Source organism: Nelumbo lutea, chromosome 3 (genome assembly GCF_056320005.1).
Source record: "Nelumbo lutea isolate HS-2025 chromosome 3, American lotus-T2T, whole genome shotgun sequence".
NCBI classification, from domain to species: domain Eukaryota; kingdom Viridiplantae; phylum Streptophyta; class Magnoliopsida; order Proteales; family Nelumbonaceae; genus Nelumbo; species Nelumbo lutea.
Genome location: NC_142686.1, coordinates 64,785,247 through 64,805,761, shown reverse-complemented (window position 1 = coordinate 64,805,761; position 20,515 = coordinate 64,785,247). Strand labels below are relative to the sequence as shown.

The following is a 20,515-nucleotide window of genomic DNA, read 5'->3' as shown; positions in this document are numbered from 1 at the left end:
CAAGTGGGTGTTCACAGTGAAACACAAAGCTGATGGAACCGTTGAAAGGTACAAGGCTAGACAGGTAGCAAGAGGCTTCACACAGGTATATGGAATGGACTATGCAGAGACTTTTGCTCCTGTAGCGAAGATGAACTCCATCCGGATTCTCCTTTCCTTGGCAGCAAATCTTGACTGGGATCTTCACCAATTGGACATCAAGAATGCCTTCTTGAATGGTGACTTGGAAGAAGAGGTGTACATGACCCAACCCCCAAGGTTCTGTGCCAAAGGCAGTGAACAAAAGGTGTGCAGGTTGAAAAAGTCCCTATATGGATTGAAACAATCACATCGGGCTTGGTTTAGTAAGTTCCATGTAGCAGTCCAACAAATGGGATTCAAACAATGCCAGTCATATCATACCTTGTTTGTAAAAAGAGGTGAAGGTAAAATTGCAGCTCTTATTGTGTATGTGGATGACATAGTGATCACAGGAGATTGGGAGGCTGAAATCCAGAGACTAAAAAAATTCTTAGCCACTAAATTTGAAGTGAAGGATCTAGGCCCCTTACGATACTTTCTTGGAATTGAAGTTGACCGCTCTCACAAGGGCATCTTTATTTCCCAACAGAAGTATGTACTAGATCTACTAGAAGATACAGGCAAGTTGGGGGTAAAACCATCTAATTCACCTATTGAACCTAATCATCATCTGGGAGACAGTCAAGGGGAGTTTTTGAAAGATGTAAAGATGTTCCAGAGACTCGTGGGGAGACTTCTGTATTTGACTATGACCAGGCCTGATATTGCCTATGCAGTGGGTGTCCTTAGTCAATTCATGCACAACCCGATGACAACTCACTTTGAGGTTGTAGAGAGGATCTTGAGATATCTCAAGAAGTTTCCTGGAGCTGGTTTGTTGTTCCAGAAACACAGTCACTTAAAAGTGGAAGTATATACTGATGCAGATTGGGCAGGAGCAGTCAATGACCGAAAGTCTACCAGTGGTTATTGTGCCTTTGTAGGAGGAAACCTTGTCACATGGAGAAGCAAAAAACAAAGTGTGGTGACTAGATCCAATGCTGAAGCAGAGTATAGAGCGATGGCTCATGGGGTTGCGGAAATCATGTGGATAAGAAATCTGTTAGTTGAACTAGGTTTTGCAGTAAGCAATCCTACGTCACTCTACTGTGACAATAAAGCAGCCATCAATATTGCTGCTAATCCAGTTCTGCATGATAGGACGAAACACATTGAAGTGGACAAGCATTTTATCAAAGAGAAACTTGAAAGTGGAGAAGTGTGCACACCATATGTCAACTCGGAAGAGCAACTTGCAGATATCTTCACCAAAGGTCTTCATCATGTGCGGCACAAAGATTTGTGTGACAAGTTGGGCATGATTGACATCTATGCACCAACTTGAGGGGGAGTGTTGGAATAATGTTAAAATAACTTAATTGTAGTTGTTAGGGCCTGTTTGTCTAATTAAAGTGTTTTTTATTTCGTTTTTTATTTCTGTTATGTCTGTTATTGTACTCAGGGGCACAAGGGTCTTTTCCCTTGTTATTTCTATTGCCCTATATATAGTAAAATAAACACTGGCGCCGCCAGTACTGTTACATTGCAAACCTTCTCTCTTCTCTCCTCTCTTCTCTTCTCTTCTCTTCTCTTCTCTCCTCTCTTCTCTTCTCTTCTCTTCTCTCCTCTTCCACCTATCTCTGGCCGGCTACACTATCAAGAGATTTGAATAAGAAGCGAGGTTCAGATGTGAATAAAAGGTCAGGACAGCAAGGTACAAAGAAATACACTAATGCCAACATGGCTACTCGGGAGAATCAGCCCTCCATCCATACTGTGACACAGATACATCTCTCTGGATCTGACCCAAGGGAGGATATTATGAATTCCTTCCATGACCATTTAGAGCTCTATGGTAGAGCAATTCGTCAGATGGATGCTTCTCCCTCAACCTCATTTGCATCTACGTCAGGTAACTCTGCCACAGCTTTCCATGTTGCTTCTCACACCCTTGACTCTCCATGGATCATTGATTCTAGAGCATCAAAACACATGACTGGTACGTCCTCTTACTTTCAAACCTATCACCTTCTTTCTGGAAGAGACAAGGTGAGACTAGGTAATGGATCATACACTTCCATAGCTGGTCAAGGAATCATCTCTCTTTCCCTTGGCCTTACCCTCTCTGATGTCCTACATGTTCCAAAATTTCCCATTAATTTGTTCTCTATTAGTAGTGTTATTAATTCCTTAAACTGCTTAGTGACCTTTTTCCCTTCTCATTGTGTGATTCAGGATCTAGCCTCGGGGAGGACGATTTGTAGGGGACGTATGGTTGATGGACTTTACATGCTGGAGAATAAGGTTGGTCTTCATGTTACAGAGTCTATGAGTCAGTGTTGTAAGAGTCAAGTTTATTTATGGCACTGTCGCCTTGGTCATTTGTCTTTTGAGTCTTTGAAAGTTGTGTTTCCAGAACCGTTTAAGTCAATGTCCGTTTCAGATTTCTCTTGTCAAACGTGTCAGTTAAGTAAACATTGTAGAACTCATTTTCTTCAAAAAAATAGTAAATCTGAATTTCCTTTTCACATTTTTCATTCTGATGTATGGGGCCCTATTACTTTACCATCTGAGAGTGGTTACAAGTATTTTATTACCCTCATTGATGATTATTCTAGATATACTTGGGTATATTCTATGCGAACCAGGGAGGAAGTACCAAAAATTATCCAAGATTTTCACCGGATGGTCTTCACTCAATTTCAAACTGAAATCCAAATTTTTCAGTCAAACAATGCGAAAGAGTTTTTTCATAGTGATCTCACGAAGTTCTTTGCTTCGCGTGGTTCACTTCATCGTAGCTCTTGTGCCCAACACCACAACAAAATAGTGTGACTGAACGAAAGAACCGACATCTCCTTGAAGTGGCTCGGGGTTTACTACTCCATATGAATGTCCCCAAACGTTTTTGGCTTGAAGTTGTTCTTTGTTCTACCTATCTCATTAACCGTATGCCCTCTCATTGGTTAGAGTACAAAGCCCCACATTAGCTTCTCTTTCCTAAGGCCCCCCTTCTTCCCATTCCTCCTCGTGTATTTGGTTGCCGGTGCTTTGTCCAAAATCTGTCTCCCACTCGTGGGAAATTGGATTCTCGTGCTATTCCTTGCATATTCCTTGGAAACTCCTTCACTCAAAAGGGATACCGTTGTTTTGATCCTGTTTCTCGGAAATTCTATGTCTCCATGGATGTTTCATTCTTTGAGGATGAGCCTTTCTTTCATGTTTCTCCTCAGGGGGAGTGTAGGCATGAGGAGAAACTAGTTCAACTCCCTCCTCTTTTTGATCCTCCACCTTTTCGTGTCTTCTACCGTCGTCGCAAAGGCCAATAAAATTCAAGAGTTGTGGAAAATCTAGAAGTTGTACCTCCAGTCCATCAAACTCCTCGGGGGAGGATCATATCCACTCATGTAACTTGGCTCCCAATGATGTTCCTGATTCTATTGAAATTGATACCTCTACTGCTAATGACCTTGACCTCCCTATTGCTCACAGGAAAGGTGTTAGATTGTGCACCACTAAACACCCCATTTCCAACTTTGTTTCCTATGAGAACATTTCACCCCCTTTTCGTGCTTTTCTTACCTCTATTGACAGTGTCCCTATCCCCAAGAATGTGGCAGAAGCTCTTTCAGTACCTGTATGGACAGATGCCATGAGGGAAGAAATTAATGCCCTTCATAAAAATGGCACATGGGAACTTGTAGATCTTCCCAAGGAAAAGGATCCAGTTGGATGTAAATGGGTGTTCACTGTCAAACATAGGGCTGATGGAACGATGGAGAGGTATAAAGCTCGCTCAATGGAAAAGGGGTTTACTCAAGTGTACGAAGTTGATTATGCAGAAACTTTTGCTCCTGTTGCCAAGATGAACTCCATTAGAGTTCTATTCTCTCTTGCTACTAATCTGGATTGGGATCTACATCAGCTTGATATCAAGAATGCATTCTAGAATGCATTCTTGAATGGTGATCTTGAGGAGGAAGTTTACATGATACAACCCCTGGTTTCCAGGCTCAAGGCAATGAATAGAAGGTATGCAAGTTGAAGAAGTCTTTATACGGGCTGAAACAATCATCAAGAGCTTGGTTCAGCAGATTCCATGTTGCAGTTCAGCAGAAAGGATACAAGCAATGTCAATCAGATCACACACTGTTTGTGAAAAGAGGAGAAGGTAAAGAGGAGAAGGTAAAATGGTTGCTTTACTAGTATATGTTGATGATATAATTGTTACTGGTGACTGGAAGGATGAAATCCAGAGGTTGAAGAGTTCCCTTGCCACTCAGTTTGAAGTGAAGGATCTAGGGCCTCCCAGATACTTCCTTGGAATTGAAGTGGCCTGCTCAAAAAAGGGTATCTTCATTTCCCAAAGGAAATATGTCCTAGATTTACTTCAGGACACTAGAAAGATGGGCGTGAAGCCAATTGACTCTCCCATTAATCCCAACCATAAATTAGGTGACAGTCAAGGTGAACCTCTCAAGGATGTGAAACAGTTTCAGAGACTTGTAGGGAGATTGTTATATCTTTCTATGACCCGCCCAGACATTGCTTATGTTGTTGGTGTGTTCATGCATGCACCTAGGTCCACTCATCTTGAAGCAGTAGAAAGAATCCTCCGATATCTAAAAAGGTTTCCTGGTGCTGGCTTGTTATTTCAAAGACACGGCCATTTGACAGTTGAAGTGTATACAGATGCAGATTAGGTTGGATCTCAAAATGATAGAAAGTCTACTAGTGGCTACTGCACCTTTATAGGAGGGAACCTTGTTACCTGGAGAAGTAAAAAGCAAAATGTGGTGGCTAGATCCAGTGCTGAAGCTGAATATCGTGCAATGGCTCATGGAGTAGTTGAAAGTATGTGGATAAAGAATCTATTGGGTGAGGTTTTCTATTCTGCGATAACAAAGCAGCCATAAACATTGATGCTAACCCAGTGCTACATGATAGAACAAAACACATCGAAGTTGACAAGCATTTTATCAGAGAGAAAATCATCACAGGAGAAGTTTGTACTCCCTATGTCAACTCTGAGAACCAACTTGCAGACATCTTTACAAAAGGACTACACAACTCAAGACATCATGATCTTTGTGACAAGTTGGGCATGATTGATATCTATGCTCCAACTTGAGGGGGAGTGTTGATAGATGTTGTATATATGTTTGGTACCGCAATGGTACTTTTGTAATTTCTTCATTCTTTAAGTTGTACGACCATCCTAGTATAAATAATAACATACTGCACGCCTACAGTATTCTTTTGGGCTCTCAGTCCTCTCGCCTCTCCTCTCTCCCTTTCTCTTGTTCAACAGTAACCTTTAGCTAGAACATCTACCAACTACTCCTTTAGTTTTGCATTAGGTAACCTTTAGTTAGAACATCTTTCTGCAAAGAAAAAATAAATGACCACAATTCTAATTAATATTTGCAGGTTTCACATGTACTTTAAGTGAGCAAGTAATTGATTATATCATAAAAAATGCAGATCATCCATAGGATGTCATCATTAAAGAAATGGTAAACATAAACTGGTTTTTCATTGTAATTCTGGTTAAGTGACAAGTAGTACACTCAATTATGTTAATATACTCAATTACCTGTGACATTAGTCTTTCTCTTTCCTGCATTGCTTTTTTATGACTAGCTTCAATAGTAGAAACTCCACCCATTGTCAATATTTTATCTTCAAGAGATTCTATCTCACAAGTAAGCTCATCCAGGTCAGCCTTTGTCTTCCGATACTTCAAGTTATCATCAATATTTCGTTTTAATTTATCTTGACTCCGCCTCAACTCCTTACTTTTCTCCAGTTCAGCTGAAATCTCTTGTTTCTTATTCTTAAGACGTTGGAGTTCAAATTCATGTCCAGATAACTTATCTCGCAATTCCTTTAGCCTTTCCCCTTTTCTTGCATCATTATACCTAGAATGACAAAACTCATGGTTAAGGTTGAGTATGAAAAAATAATAAATAAAGCTATTCTGGTTATTAATAAATACTCCTTTATCTTTTTTTTTTGAGAAAAGTACATACTCTTTAAAAAGAAACCCTACCCCCCGGGGGCAGGACATCTGTGCAGAGAGGACTCCTTAATGAATCTACAAGTGAATTGGTGATGGCAGAGAGAACTCAGAGTGGAGGCAAAGAAGTTCCTGCTTGAAGAAACAGAGAGAAGAGAGATATAGTTTACTTGATGGGAGATTTGATAACTTGGTTTGAGGGATTTCTTGATGGAACAATTCAATCAGTAAATATACAAGTCCGGAGAAAGAGTGTATACAATGGAGGTGAGAAATAACTTCAAAGGTTGGTTAATCGCATTGACAGAGTGGTATGGGAAAAGAAGAAAGCAAATAGTATGCTTCCCATTGGGAAACATAGGATGGGTTGGACTGTGATTTCTAAGACTCTACAGAGAAGAGAGCTATAGTTTACTTAATGAGAGTACCCTTGAAATAGATACTGGGAAAGAAGAATCATTGATAAAGAAGCTTGAACAGGTGGCATAAGAGGAGAACATTACCCCTACGTTCTTCTGTTCAATTTGCCTAAAGCCATGGTGAAATGCTCAAAAGTGTTTTGGAGCAGAAGATCTATTGTTTCTGCAACTAGGAAAATACTAGACTGGAATTGAGTAGCAGACACAATCAGAAAAAGGTTAAGTACTGAAGGAACCATGATACTAACCCCTTTCGAAGACTGTAAAGCAGAGGTGGATCAATTCAACTTCAAAGAGGAGATTCATGTACTCCAAATACCAACAGAAAAAAAGGCATAATCGTTGAAAAATGGAAACCTACATACATGGTAAGTTTGGAGGAATGTTAGAAGATACATTTCAAAAGGCTTGGCTGTGTGGGGGAGTGTTAGAAGAAATCGACACAAGGAAGAATAGAGCTGCACCAATTAGACTGGTGAGGATTAAGCCTGAAACAATTCCTAGAATGGTGCAGGTCTTCATTGATGGTCTTGCATACAAAGCTTGGCTTCTGTCAACGATAGAAGCCAAACTCCGGAAGGAAGCCTTTAAAGAAGAAGATGATGACTTGCCACCTGGCATATGGTCCCTTGTTACAGGAAGAAGGAAATAACGTTGGAAATGGAAAGGAAACTCAATTGTCTCCCCTCTCGAAAGAAGTTGAACAGATTACTAAAGGCAAGGAGAAAGGACCGTTGGTTCATTATCATAGGGTAAAATTCAAAACTTTTGCAGAGGTTGTGTCAGAAGGATTTGTCGTATGTGGCAAGGAAGGTGAAAGGGTGTGACGTGCTGAACCAGTGGTTGAACCGAGTCAAGTCATAGGTTAATTGGAGGTAACCCCAGGCGATTCGCGTGACTCTTTCAATGACCACGTGACCTGTTTAGATAGACCAATGGGGGACGATTCTATGGGTCTATCATCATCCCCTTCAACCCTAAGCATAGTTTTCAAGGCTCCAAGGCGAGGCTAGGCGACTGGGGGGCGCCTAGTCACCTAGGCAATGAATTTTTTTATGTTAAAAAATAGATCCTAGGGTAGTTCCCTAGGTACCATAACCATATTTCTTTAATAATTATTCATGGTTTTCATAAGAGAAGTATAAATTTCATATTAAAGTATAGAAAATCAACATATTCATGAGAAGAAACGGAAGAAGGAAAATAAAATTCAAAAAATATAGGGGCTGAACCCTTATTTTTGTTATAGGAAAAGAAGAAAATAAAAAGTATTGGTAGTAGTAGAAGAAGAAGAAGTAGAAGAAGAATATATGGAAGAGGAAAATGTGCTGATTAGATAAAATTTTTACTTCTTCCTTATTGGTTCAGGTTTTCAAGTCTTTGAGGGTTCAATACAGCATTTAGCAATGTTTGTGTTGATTAAACCCTAATAAATAAGAAAATAATAAAAAGAAATTAGTATATAAACACACAAAATTATTATTTTAGTTTAATAATGTCTATTTTATAATTATAATCTCAAAAAAGAATGAATAAAAAAGTATTTTTATAGTGGGAAGTAGAAAACTGTTAGGCGATTGGGCGAGGCGAGCCTCAAAGGGCGCCTTGTTTTCTAGGCGGGCGCCTAGGCGTCGCCTTGACAACTATGACCCTAATATCCCTAAACAGAAAGTGTCGGAGAAGCAAAGGCACAGAAGAAACTCCCTAATGTCTTTACAGAAGAAAATTGGTGGTAAGGCTTCAGGCATCAAGCTGGTTTGGATGCCAGTAGTGGTTGAAAATGCTACTACCCCATAAAGACCAAATACAAAGGTACTTTAGAGAACAACAAGACAATTTGGACACTGACAATGATTGGGAAGATTTGCAAGAGGAAGCAGTAAGCCAGCCCTCAAGCATCGGAAGTGTTGTCTCTACCAAGGCATTTAAGAAGGTGGAGGACAAAACTTTGGGGATGGAAATACTGTCTAATGAACCCTCTAGCAATGAATTTTTGGAACCAAAAGAAGCTGGATTTGCAGAAATTACCACTATTTATGAGTTGGGCTCAAGTGTACCCAAAGGAGAAAGAGGGTCTACAACCAACTCAGGTCCAAAGACAAGGTGTATGTTATTGGGATCATGGAATTGTCACTATGCCAAGCTTGGAAGCGCAAGAGGAACAGTTAAAGGGAGTTGTACACAAAATCTCTGAAAAGGAATTCAACCTTGCAGGGATTAATTTAGGGGAGGCTTGCAAATGTTTGGAACAAGGAATCCCTTCCCTCAATACCCTTAGTCTTTTTTCCTTCTTTGCTTATTTTGCCTGCTTTTGGAGCGAAGGTAACCCAGTGTCATCCTCTCTTCTTTTCCTTGTTGCTACAGATCCAACTTGTGCTTTGACACCTTTGGATGCTGACAGACCAAGTTTGGCGGATAAGCAGAATGATGCAACTAATGTGGATCAGATAGATAGAGCCCTCTTAAGTTGAGGGGATGAAACAGAAAAAACTAGGAAAGGCCACTAAAGAAAAACCAGAAAGAATAAAATTTTACTTAAAAAAGATAAAACAGTAAAGGAAAGAATAGTGAAGTTGAAAAGCTCGTGAGCAGTGTAGTTTATGACAAAGAAGAGAGTAGGAGGAAAGAAAGGAGAAAAAGGGCACTATGATCAAGTGGTGGGTGAATGCATGCATTAACTGATTCATAATGAAGATCATAAGCTGAAATGTGTGAGGCCTAGGGAGTGCTAGAAAAAGAAGGACGACAAAGAGTGTTGTAAGAAAAGAAAGACTGTTGTTGATTCAAGGCACAAAGATCTCAGAGGTGATAAGGAGTATTTGGGGAGCTAGGGGACTAAGTTGGGCTTACACCACATCTTGGGTTCTTTAGGGAGAATTCTTACAGTGAAAAAAATGAGGAAAAGGAATGTCTAGGGGAACTGATTGGGAAATATTCAGTCTCTTTGAAAATTAAAAGAATAACTGATGATAAAGAATGGGCACTAATTAATGTCTATGGCCATAATTCATACACACACACACACACACACATAGAGAGAGAGAGAGAGATTTGCTTTGGGAGGAGTTAGTGCAATCAAAGGTTTGTTAGAGGGGCTAATTCATACAGACACACACACACAAAGGCTTCCAAAGACATAATTCGCAGTCTCCGCCACTGAGATAGGAGGGAAATCTCAGAGATGAATAAATGGAAGTGAAACAGATTAAAAGCCATATCTATGTAGATAACATGAATCAAATAAGGTTGTGGACTAATATTTGCTTTGCCCTTTATTAAAAATGGCAAACGATCAATTTGCTAAACTGTTGGATGACAACAAGCTTAAGGACCCAAACTATGCTGATTGGTTCCGTAACCTTATGTTGGTCCTAACGTCCGAGAAATTGGACAAAATTGCTAAAAACCCTGCTCCGAATCGTCCGGGTGACAAGGTTTCTGAGGCCAGACGAAGAGAGTACCAAGAATGAGAGGAGAAAAATTCTCTTGCCCGGTGTTATATTATAGCCTCTTTAAATAATCCGATACAGAGGCAATTTGATAAGATCGAAGTGTCCAAGGCCATATTGCATAGTCTAAAGACTATGTATGAGGAGCAGAACCGTTCTACTCGTCAGAAGGTCTTAAAATTGTTTATGACTGCACAGATGACCGAGAATCAACAGGTACATGATCATTGTCTAAAGATGATGGGTTATATTAATGAACTAGAGGCTCTCGGGTCAGGGTTAGACCATGACACTAAACATGATGCTATCCTCAATTCCCTGCCTCCCTCCTTCAATCATTTTACCAAGAACTATAACATGAATAAGCTAAATGTTAGCCTTCAGGAACTCAGCAATATGTTGCAGAGGGCTGAAAAACTGATTAAGAAGGATAAGCTAATAGCCATGCTTGTTGAAGGTCAAAAATCGGGAAAGAGAAAGCGGAAGGCTAAAGGGAAGGCTCAGAAGAAAAGTAGTAACATTAAGAAGCAGAAGAAGAATAAGGCATCGGATGCCTGTCACTTCTCCAAACAGGCCGGCCACTGGAAGAGGAACTGTCCTCAATTTGTGGAGACTAAGAAGAAAGGTAATTTCAAATCTTTTATCATAGAGACCAATTTGTTGGTCACTTCTGCTTCTTGGTGTATTGACTCCGGGGCTTCAACTCATGCGTGTAACTCACTGCAGGGGTTCAAGATAAATAGAAGACTGAGTGACGGAGAAGTGACGCTCTACTTGGGGACTTCTGCAACAGTTGCAGCTACAACCATAGGAACTGTAGAATTAGTTTTCAGATAAGGAATTATTGTACTTAAAGATTGTCTTTTCTTACCAAATTTAAGAAGATTTTTTATTTCTGTCTCAAAATTGTGCATAGATGGTTATTTATCTTATTCAGTAATGTGATTACTATTAAACGGAATAACAAATTCCTCGCATACGGAGAACTTGAGAATGGTCTCTATGTTCTCCATCCTTCTCTGGAAACAAACCTTACCGAAACTACGTCGGAAATAATCCCCAAGAAGAGGACTCGTGATGCAATGAATCCCATGTGCCTGTGGCATTACCGACTTGGCCACATTAATATATATTGTATCACAAGGTTGGTAAAGGATGGCCCTTTGGATTTTCTAACTGTAGAAGATCTTCTAACATGTGAACCTTGCCTTCAGGGTAAGATGACGAAACGACAATTTAACGGTAAGCCTGAAAGATGTACAAGCACACTTGACCTTATACATACAAATGTATGTGGTCCCCTGAATGTTAGGACACATAACCAACATGTTTATTTCATAACCTTCACCGATGAATTCTCACGGTATGGTTATGTGTACCTAATGAGACATAAGTCCAAATCTTTTGAAAAGTTCAAAGAATTCAGACAAGAGGTCGAGAAACAGTTAGAGAGAGAAATTAAGACCCTTCGATTAGATCAAAGTGGCAAGTATCTCTCTGACGAATTCAGGGACTACAAAAAGGACAATGGGATAGTATCACAACTAGCTCATCCTGCTACACCACAACTAAACGGTGTGTTAGAAAGTAGGAACCAGACTTTATTGGATATGGTCTGATCACTTCTCGTACACTCAGAACTACCCACATCCTTTTGGGGTTACGCATTAGAGACTGCGATATATGTGTTGAACTAGGTTCAAACCAAATCCGTTCCAAAGACTCCCTATGAGCTTTGGACCGGTAAGAAACCAAGTGTGGGTCACTTGAAGATTTTGGGTTGTCGAACACATGTTAAAAGAAAAGGTGTTGACAAATTGGAATCCAAGAACCCCAAAGGCTCTGTGGGTTACTTATTCTATGATCCAAAAGAGCAAAAGGTGTTTTGCAGTCAAAATGCCCACTTCTTAAAAGAAGAATACATCTTGGATAAACATCATCAGGAAGTTGTTCTTGATGAGGAGAGCCTAGGGGTAGTGGGAGATGTCCCACCAGCTCTAGAAAATAACCAACCTAGTTGATCTACCTGGGTTTCTAGGCCTCTAGTTCGTTTCGGCTATGACCAAGAAAGTTACTTGGTGGAAGCCACGACCAGTGAGGAGGATCCCGTGACTTATACGGAAGCTATGTTGGACATAGAATCCTTAAACTGGGTAGATGCCATGAGAGCTAAGATGGACTCAATGGAGACCAATGGAATCTGGACTGGTAGATCCACCCCTAGGGTAAAAACAATTGGTTGCAAAGGGATCTATTAGAGGAAGAAGGGCCCTAATGGTAAGGTTGAAACCTACAAGGCTCATCTTGTGGCGAAAGGGTACACTCAAAAAGAAGGAATCGATTACAAGGAAAACTTTTTGCCTGTGGCCATGCTTAAATCCATTAGGATCCTGCTAGCTGTAACAGTGTTACATGATTACGAGACTTGGCAAATGGATGTCAAAATTGTGTTCCTGAATAGAGATCTTACTGAAGATATTTATATGCAGCAACTGCAAGGTTTCATAATTGCGGGTCAGGAACACATGGTATGTAAACTAAATCGATCCATATATGGACTTAAGCAAGATTCTAGGAGTTGGAATATTTGGTTTGACTCTACGGTCAAACAGTTTGACTTTGAGCAAAATCCGGATGAGCCATGTGTCTACAGGAAAACCAGTGGTGATAAAGTTACGTTCTTGATTCTGTATGTAGATAACATTCTACTCATTGGGAATGATGTAGGAATGTTGACTACGGTGAAAGTATGGCTTTCATAGCAATTCTTCATGAAAGATCTTGGAGAAGCCTCGTATGTACTAGGTCTTCGACTCTATAGAGATAGATTGAAGAGGATAATAGGATTATCCCAATCTGCTTACATTGACAAAATAGTCAAAAGATACAACATTGAGAACTCCGATAAAGGAAATGTTACTTTTAGGCATGGAGTCACTATCTCTAGGAGCATGTCTCCCAAGACTCCTGAAGATATTGAGGGCATGAAAGAGGTTCCCTATGCCTCAGCCGTAGGGAGCATCATGTATGCCATGTTGTGCACTCGTCCTGACATTTCTCAGGCAGTGAGTGTGGTAAGCAGATACCAATCTAACCCAGAACAAGAGCATTGGACCGCTGTGAAAAACATACTAAAATACCTTCGAAGGACAAAAAAGTTTTGTCTGATATTTGGTGGTAGTTCACTATAGATCCAGGGGTATATTGATGTCGACTTCCAGTCAGATCCAGATGAAAGAAAATCTACATCTGATTATATCTTCACGATAGATCGTGTGTTGTTTGATGGAAAAGCAACAAACAAGGGTCCACGGCGGATTCAACAACCGAAATTGAATACATTGCCACAAGTGAAGTTGCCAAAGAAGCCGTATGGATGAAGAAGTTCATTCAGGAATTGGGAGTAGTTCCATCCAACACATCACCCATTCCATTGTTGTGTGACAACACTGGAGCCATTGCTCAGGCTAAGGAGCCACGAGCCCACTCGAAGTCGAAGCACATCGAGAGGAAGTACCATGTACTGCGGGAGATAGTTGGAAGAGGGGACGTCCTAATTCAAAAGGTAGCATCAGCAGAAAATGTAGTAGACCCATTGACTAAGTGCAAGTGGGAGCTGTTAGACAGTGTATGCCCTTAGCTCTAATCAGAATGATGTACATTATGACATTTAATGTAAATGAATAAAGTACATATTGGATTCGTGTTATTATGGTGTGTTTCTATGTAATACTCTTAAATTGGACACATATGAGACTCGTGTTAGTTTAGAATCTTCACAGTTGTTGGATAGACCTGGGGAGATTTGTCCCGCCAAGGCTGACACTGATGTGCCTCCAAGTTGCTAGGGGTGGCTTGTCTCAGCTGCCACTGCCAGGGTAAAACCTGAGGTACATGCAGTGTGGGTTTTCTTGAAACCCTGAATCGGACCAGAATTCCAGTATTGCCCTAGACCTTGGAGAAAGATGGGAAAAACTGGAATGTTACACCTGACCCCTAGACTCGATTATGATACTACACTAGGTGTCAGATTGGGTCGTCTTTGATATGCCAAACAGTGAGATCCTTAGAGGGGGTCAAAACCTAGGTATGTTGGGACAGTCCGAGAATTCATCTGAGTGGGTGACCATAATGACAGGATCAGCCCCTTTGTCAGACAAAGTGAATGATTGGGGATGCACTCTCTCTTATGGAAATCTAAACTGCCGGCAATTGATTTCAACCATTGAAATTTGTTTTGCAAAATATATATATATATATATATATATATATATATATTTCAAAATGTTTGCAAAAGGTTTTAATTCCAGGGATCCATGTGAGTAGAGAGTATAGCACTGTACCTTGCAGCCAAGGGAGACGTCCTCTCTTGTTGGGCAGTGTTTGATCATTATGGGCTGAGAGGTTAAGTGTAAGACCATTGAGGGTAATACCTGATGGGCTAATCTTGCATTTGCCCACAGTCCTTGGGTTTTTATAAGGTGGCTTGACCCAATGACCATTTAGTGTAAATGTTGGGCCCATTAAGAGCCCATGGTGATGGACTCAAGGGTTCACTGTCTCTTACAGTGAATTCGGCAAGGCCTTGTAACAAAGGATGGACTGAACCCATGTGGCTGATGTGTAGATCAATGTCTGGGTCCCACGCCATATAAGGATAACTAATTGGGCAGCAGATTGAGGGGCTAGTGAGCAGATGGACTTAATGGGCCTAAAGCCCAATTCGAACTGGCTTAATAAGATTAATTAAAAGAGGGCGGTTCAGGGATTTGGATCAGCAGCTAGGATAAGGGATTACCCCTATCCACTCAAAGAGTCCAGATCCGAATAAGGATTTGAATCAGGAAATTCCTAATTAGATTAGGAAGTCTGATCTTTATCTACAAATAAGATAAGGGATTACCTTATCTCTTAAAGAGAGTCCAGATCCAAATAAAAGATTTGGATTACGAAACTCCTAATGGGAGTAGGAGAACTTCTCTTTAATGCTATAAATAGAAGAGCAGGGCGAACCTCTAGATCATCTTACAGACTGCTGAATTCCAGAGAGAGACAACATAGTTTGACTGCACTATCTTCTCTCCTGCTCTTGTCGCCATACCAGTTCGATCTCCACCAATGGGAATGATCGAGAAAGGTTCTTGATATTACCTTTGGTAGAAAAGGTAATCTGAAGTCGTGCTCACCAGCCCTCCATCACATTCTTGCTGAAGAATTCGGTTCTTGCTAAAGAGTCATCCTGCTGATTCTGCCACCTCACACAGTGTCATCTTTAGTAGTAGTCTTTGGTTTTCTCCTTGGGCGTGAACACCTTCCTTGGGAGTTACTGTTACTCCGCATCAGGTATATCCCTCTCCCACCTTTTGGTTTCAGATCTGGTCCAGTTTGGTTTCAAGATTGATCCTTGAAAATGCAGTTTTCTAAAATAGGGAATGCGATTCCCACATGGGAGACAAAGTGTTCAGCCATCCATATGATGGCCTTCCTACAACCTTCACTCTTCTCAACCTATCATTTATCTTCTGATAAAGACAAAGTGTCTATTGCTGATGGATCTCTTGATCCTATTTCTGGCAAAGAAGACACCAAGTTGTCTTATACAATTTCCCTATCCTCTATCCTACATGTTCCTAAGCTTAATATTAACTTGCTCTCAGTTAGTAGCATTACGAAAGGGTAGAAATGTTCAGTAACCTTTTTTTTTCTGATCGATGTGTTTTTTAGGATCTGGAAACAAGGAAGGTGATTGAGATTGGCCGTGAGACAAATGGAATCTACCTACTTAGAGGAAGTGCTCATCAGGAAGATAGTGAAACTAAGAAATCCTTTGTTTCTCAGTCTGTTGATCAGGTGATGCTTTGGCATAATAGATTGGGCCATTTATCCTTTCAGGCTTTGAAAAGTTTGTTTCCCAGTATAATTGAACCTGTTCAGATGACTAGTTTGAAATGTGAAAGTTGCGAGCTTGCAAAACATTGCAGGACTACCTATTCATAAAGTAATAACATAAACAATATTCCTTTTGAAATTGTGCATACTGATGTTTGCGGACACTATCATAACACTGCCATGGGGGTATAGATATTTCCTATTATTTGTTGATGATTACACTCGATTTTCTTGGGTTTACCTTATGCGTTCTCGATATGAGGTTCCAACATTAACCAGGATCTTTCATCAAATGATTTTAACCCAATTTGGGGTAAAAATTAAAATTTTTAGATCAGATAATGCAAAAGAAGATTTTGCAAACCCATTAGCCTCCTACATGCTTAATCATGAGATTATCCATCAAAGTACCTGCCCAGATACACCACAGCAAAATGGGGTTGCTAAAAGAAAGAATAGACACATATTGGAGGTAGATAGAGGCATTATGTTTACCTCAAATGTGCCTATACGTTTTTGGGGGGATGTTGTTCTTACAATTGTTTATCTCATCAATCGGATTCCCTCACAGGTTCTTAACATGAAAACTACATTTACACTTTTATACCCTGATAAAGAATTATTTACCATTCCCCTCAAAACCTTTGGGTGCACTTGTTTCATTCAAATCCTAGGCCCTCATCGTTCCAAATTCGATCCAAAGGCCTCCAAATGTATTTTCCTTGGTTATGCCCAAACTCAAAAGGGATATTGCTATAATGAACCGACTTCTGGAAGAAGATTTGTCTCAATGGATGTCACCTTCTTTGAGGATAAACCCCTATTATCCAAGGGTTTCTCCTCAAGGGGAGAATAGTGAAGTCGGGAGTAGCTCATCGGAAGTTCCCTTTCCAATCCCATTAAGTGAAGAAGGATGTAATGGGGAAGGATGTCGAAGGTGCAAGGATGTGACAGTCTACTACAGATGATGGAGACAGGTCGATTTTGGACGTTAGTAGTACAGGTCAGTCCCAGTCCCCACTACAGATCTAGATTCCAGTACCACAGTAGCCCCAGTTCCTTCTGTAGATCCAGATCCAGGTACCACAGATACTACAGATGAGAGACATTCAACCATGGAGCCTTCACCTTCATTCAGTGTCCTTGATCTCCCCATAGCAGTCCGTAAAGGCAAACGCTGTTGCACCACAGCTCATTGCATTTCTCAGTTCCTATCCTATGATCATTTGTCTCCCTCCTACAATTCTTCTCCTGCATCCATTGCTAACATTCCCATTCTCAGAACAATAAAGGAAGCATTGGAAGTACCAGAATGGAAAGATACAATAAAAGTAGAAATGGATGCCCTCATTAGAAACAATACCTGGGAGATAGTTGATCAACCGAAAGGAAAGAAACCGGTTGGATGTAGATGGGTATTTACTATGAAACATAATGTTGATGGTTCTGTTGAAAGGTATAAGGCCCGATTAGTTGCAAAAAGATTTACTCAAACATATAGTATTGACTACTTAGAAACTTTTGCACAAGCAGCAAAGATGACCACTATCATAGTACTATTATCTCTTGCAGCTAGTTACTCTTGGTCGTTGTATCAAATGGATGTTAAATATGCCTTTCTCAAAGGAGACTTGCAAGAAGAAGTTTACATGCAATTGCCTCCAGGATTTTATGGTACAAAGACAGGAAAGGTTTGTCGGTTGAACAAAGCTCTATATGGACTAAAACAGTCCCCCAGAGCATGGTTTGACAGATCCAGACGAGCCCTTGATAGGTCCGGATATGTGTAGGCTCAGTCAGACCACACCTTGTTTACAAAGAGAGTGGGTTCCTCCGTAACCTTCTTGCCATGTATGTGGACGATATTGTAGTAACTGGGAGTGATACTAGTGAAATTGAGTCTCTTAAGCAACTCCATCAAGAGTTTGAGGTAAAAGATTTGGGGGAACTATAATACTTCCTGGGCATTGAGGTAGATAGATCCAAGCATGGGATTTTTGTCTCTCAACGAAAGTACGTTCTTGATCTGCTAGAAGAAACAGGAAAGTTGGGAGTTAAGCCTGAGGACACACCTATTGAACAGAACCACAGGATTAGTGTAGAGGGTGGAGAGCCTATTGAAGATAAAGCTATGTTAAAACGGTTAGTTGGAAAGCTTCTCTATCTTTGCCTCACAAGACCTGACATTAGTTATGCAGTCAGTGTAGTTAGTCAGTATATGCACTCTCCTAGAACTACTCACCTCCTTGCGGTTGAAAGAATACTAGCATATTTGAAGAGGTCCCCAGGTAGAGGAATTTTGTTCAAGAAAAATTACCACATGAAGAAAGAAGTCTACATAGGTGCTGATTGGGTTGGGTGTGTTGATGACCGAAGATCAACCTCTGGATATTATGCCTTTGTTGGAAGTAATCTGGTCTCCTAGAAGAGTAAGAAACAAAGTGTTGTTTCTCGTTCAAGTGCTGAAGCTGAATATAGGTCCATGGCAAATGGTGTGGCTGAGATTCTATGGTTGAGGTCATTACTAAAGGAATGGGTATTGCTTATGAGAAACCCCTAATGTTGTATTGTGATAATCAGGCTGCCATCAATATAGCCCATAATCCAGTACAACACGACAAAACTAAGCATATCGAAGTGGACCAGCGTTTTATTAGAGAAAGGGTTACATCTCAAGAAGTATGCCTTCCCTACATCACCTCCGACATGCATCTTGCAGACCTTCTCACCAAGGCTGTTTTAAGAAAGAAGTTAGAAAAAGATCTATGCAAGTTGGGAATGACAAATATCTACTACCCAACTTGAGGGGGAGTGTAGGAAATTGTGGACCCCACATTGAGAGTATTCGTGTGACACCCTGAGATGTACTTAGATTTAATTGATTAGGATCAGCTTTCCTAGTAGGATAAGGATAAGTTTTATTCTATCTTATCTAGGATTAGTTATTCTATCTTATCTAGATTAGTTTTATTTTAATCTTATCTTTTATTGCCATGTAAGCATTGAAGTTCTTTTACAATTAGGAAACCATGTATACAAATTAAGGAGTGGGGCGGCTGTTTTAAGCACTACAACCATTCTCTTCTTTCAAAGCTTCTCCCACGAGTGTTTCTTCTCTATCTCTCTTCTTCTCTTCTTCTCCTTTTCTCCTCTTTTATTTTCTGTTCAAAACCTAAAGAGTCTATGTAGTCTTGTACGACTACTCCCTATTAGACTAAGACAAGAAAGAACTTGTGGAGGTCCTTCACCATTCAACTTTGAAAACATGTGGCTGGAGAATCCCTCTTTTTTTTTTTTTTTTGAGAAGGTTAAGGTTTGGTGGGAAGAGGGTAGAATTTATGCTAGAAAAAAGTGTAAGTTTCACTAGATTTGGATAGAAAAGAAGCTTAGGGAGGAATTAGCATGTAGGAAAGGAAGGACAGATGGAGGTAGAAAGTTGAACTGGAAGAGATATTGAGAAAAGTCAGGCAAAAATGCTATAACTAGCTTAGAGTTGGAGGGGCAAGAGATAAGAGAAGTAGAGATTATTAGGGTGTTTGTGGATCATTTTAAGAGCATCTTCTTTAGATCTAAAGCCCCAAGTTCGGATGGTTTCTCTATAGCATTCTTCAAAGATTGCTAGGAGATCCATTGTCCCCTTTTCTATTTACATTGATTGAAGAGGAGTGGTTCTGAGTAGAATGATTATCAAGGCTGACAGGGAAAGTTCAATCAAAGGGTTGAAGGTGTGAAGGATTGAGGTAATAGTAAACCACCTAAAATTTGTTAGACAGTGTATGCCCTTAGCTCTAATCAAAATGATGTACATAAGCATTTATTTGCAAATGAATAAAGTACACTGTTGTTTCATGTTAATATTGGTATGTTTCTATGTATTACCCCTTAAACTGGACACTTAAGAGACTTGGGTTAGCTTAGAATGTTCTTAGCCATTGGATACACTTAGGGAGTTTATCCTGACAAGGCTGACACTGGTGTGCTACCAAGGAGTTGGAGCAGCTTGTCTCAACTGCTTGGATTAGACCTCAAGCATAGCTACTGGGTGTTTATTAGAAACACTAAACCCAGACCAATTTCTAGTTATGCCATGGACCTTGAAGATAGATGGGCAAAACTGGAAAGTTACACATAACCTCAGACTTGATTATGGTACGACACTAGGTGTTGGACTGGGCTATCTTTGACAATGCCAACCAATGAGATCCATTAAGGGCAAATACCTAGGTATGTTGGGGTAGTCTAAGAATTCACTTGAGTAGGTGATCATAGTGATAGGATCGGCCGCTTTATCGGACAAAGTGAATGTGAGGGTTTACACTCTCTTTGATGGAAACCTAAACTGTCGGCAATGGATTTCACCTATATTTGAAATATGGTTTTGCAATATATATATATATATATATATATACAATACTATTTTATGAAAAGGTTTGCAAAGGGTTTTAATCCTGAGATCCATTCGAACAGAGGGTGTGACACTGCACCTTGCAACCAGAGGAGAGGTCCTTCCCTGTCAGGCAATGTTTTGATCATTATGGGCCGAGAGGTTAAGAGTAAGAGACAATTACAATGCCGATTACTTGATGGGCTTTATCTCACTTAAGCCCATTATCCTTGGGTCCTTATAGGGTGGCTAAATCCAAGGATCATTTATATATAAATGTTGGGTCCAAACTGTA

General features: G+C 40.2%; 1 protein-coding gene across 2 annotated transcripts in view; it reads right to left on the bottom strand.

The window, feature by feature from the left end:
• The window catches only part of RAD50 (DNA repair-recombination protein (RAD50)), a 133,896-nt gene that overhangs the window by 31,951 nt on the left and 81,430 nt on the right, over window positions 1-20,515 (bottom strand). For both annotated transcript variants that reach the window (XR_016110919.1, XM_088981614.1), the window contains exon 20: window positions 5,657-5,981. Coding sequence is in view for 1 of the 2 variants with exons in the window: in XM_088981614.1 (XP_088837740.1) it covers window positions 5,657-5,981 (325 nt within the window). In the remaining variant the exon portion in view is untranslated. The remainder of the gene's footprint in view (window positions 1-5,656; window positions 5,982-20,515) is intronic.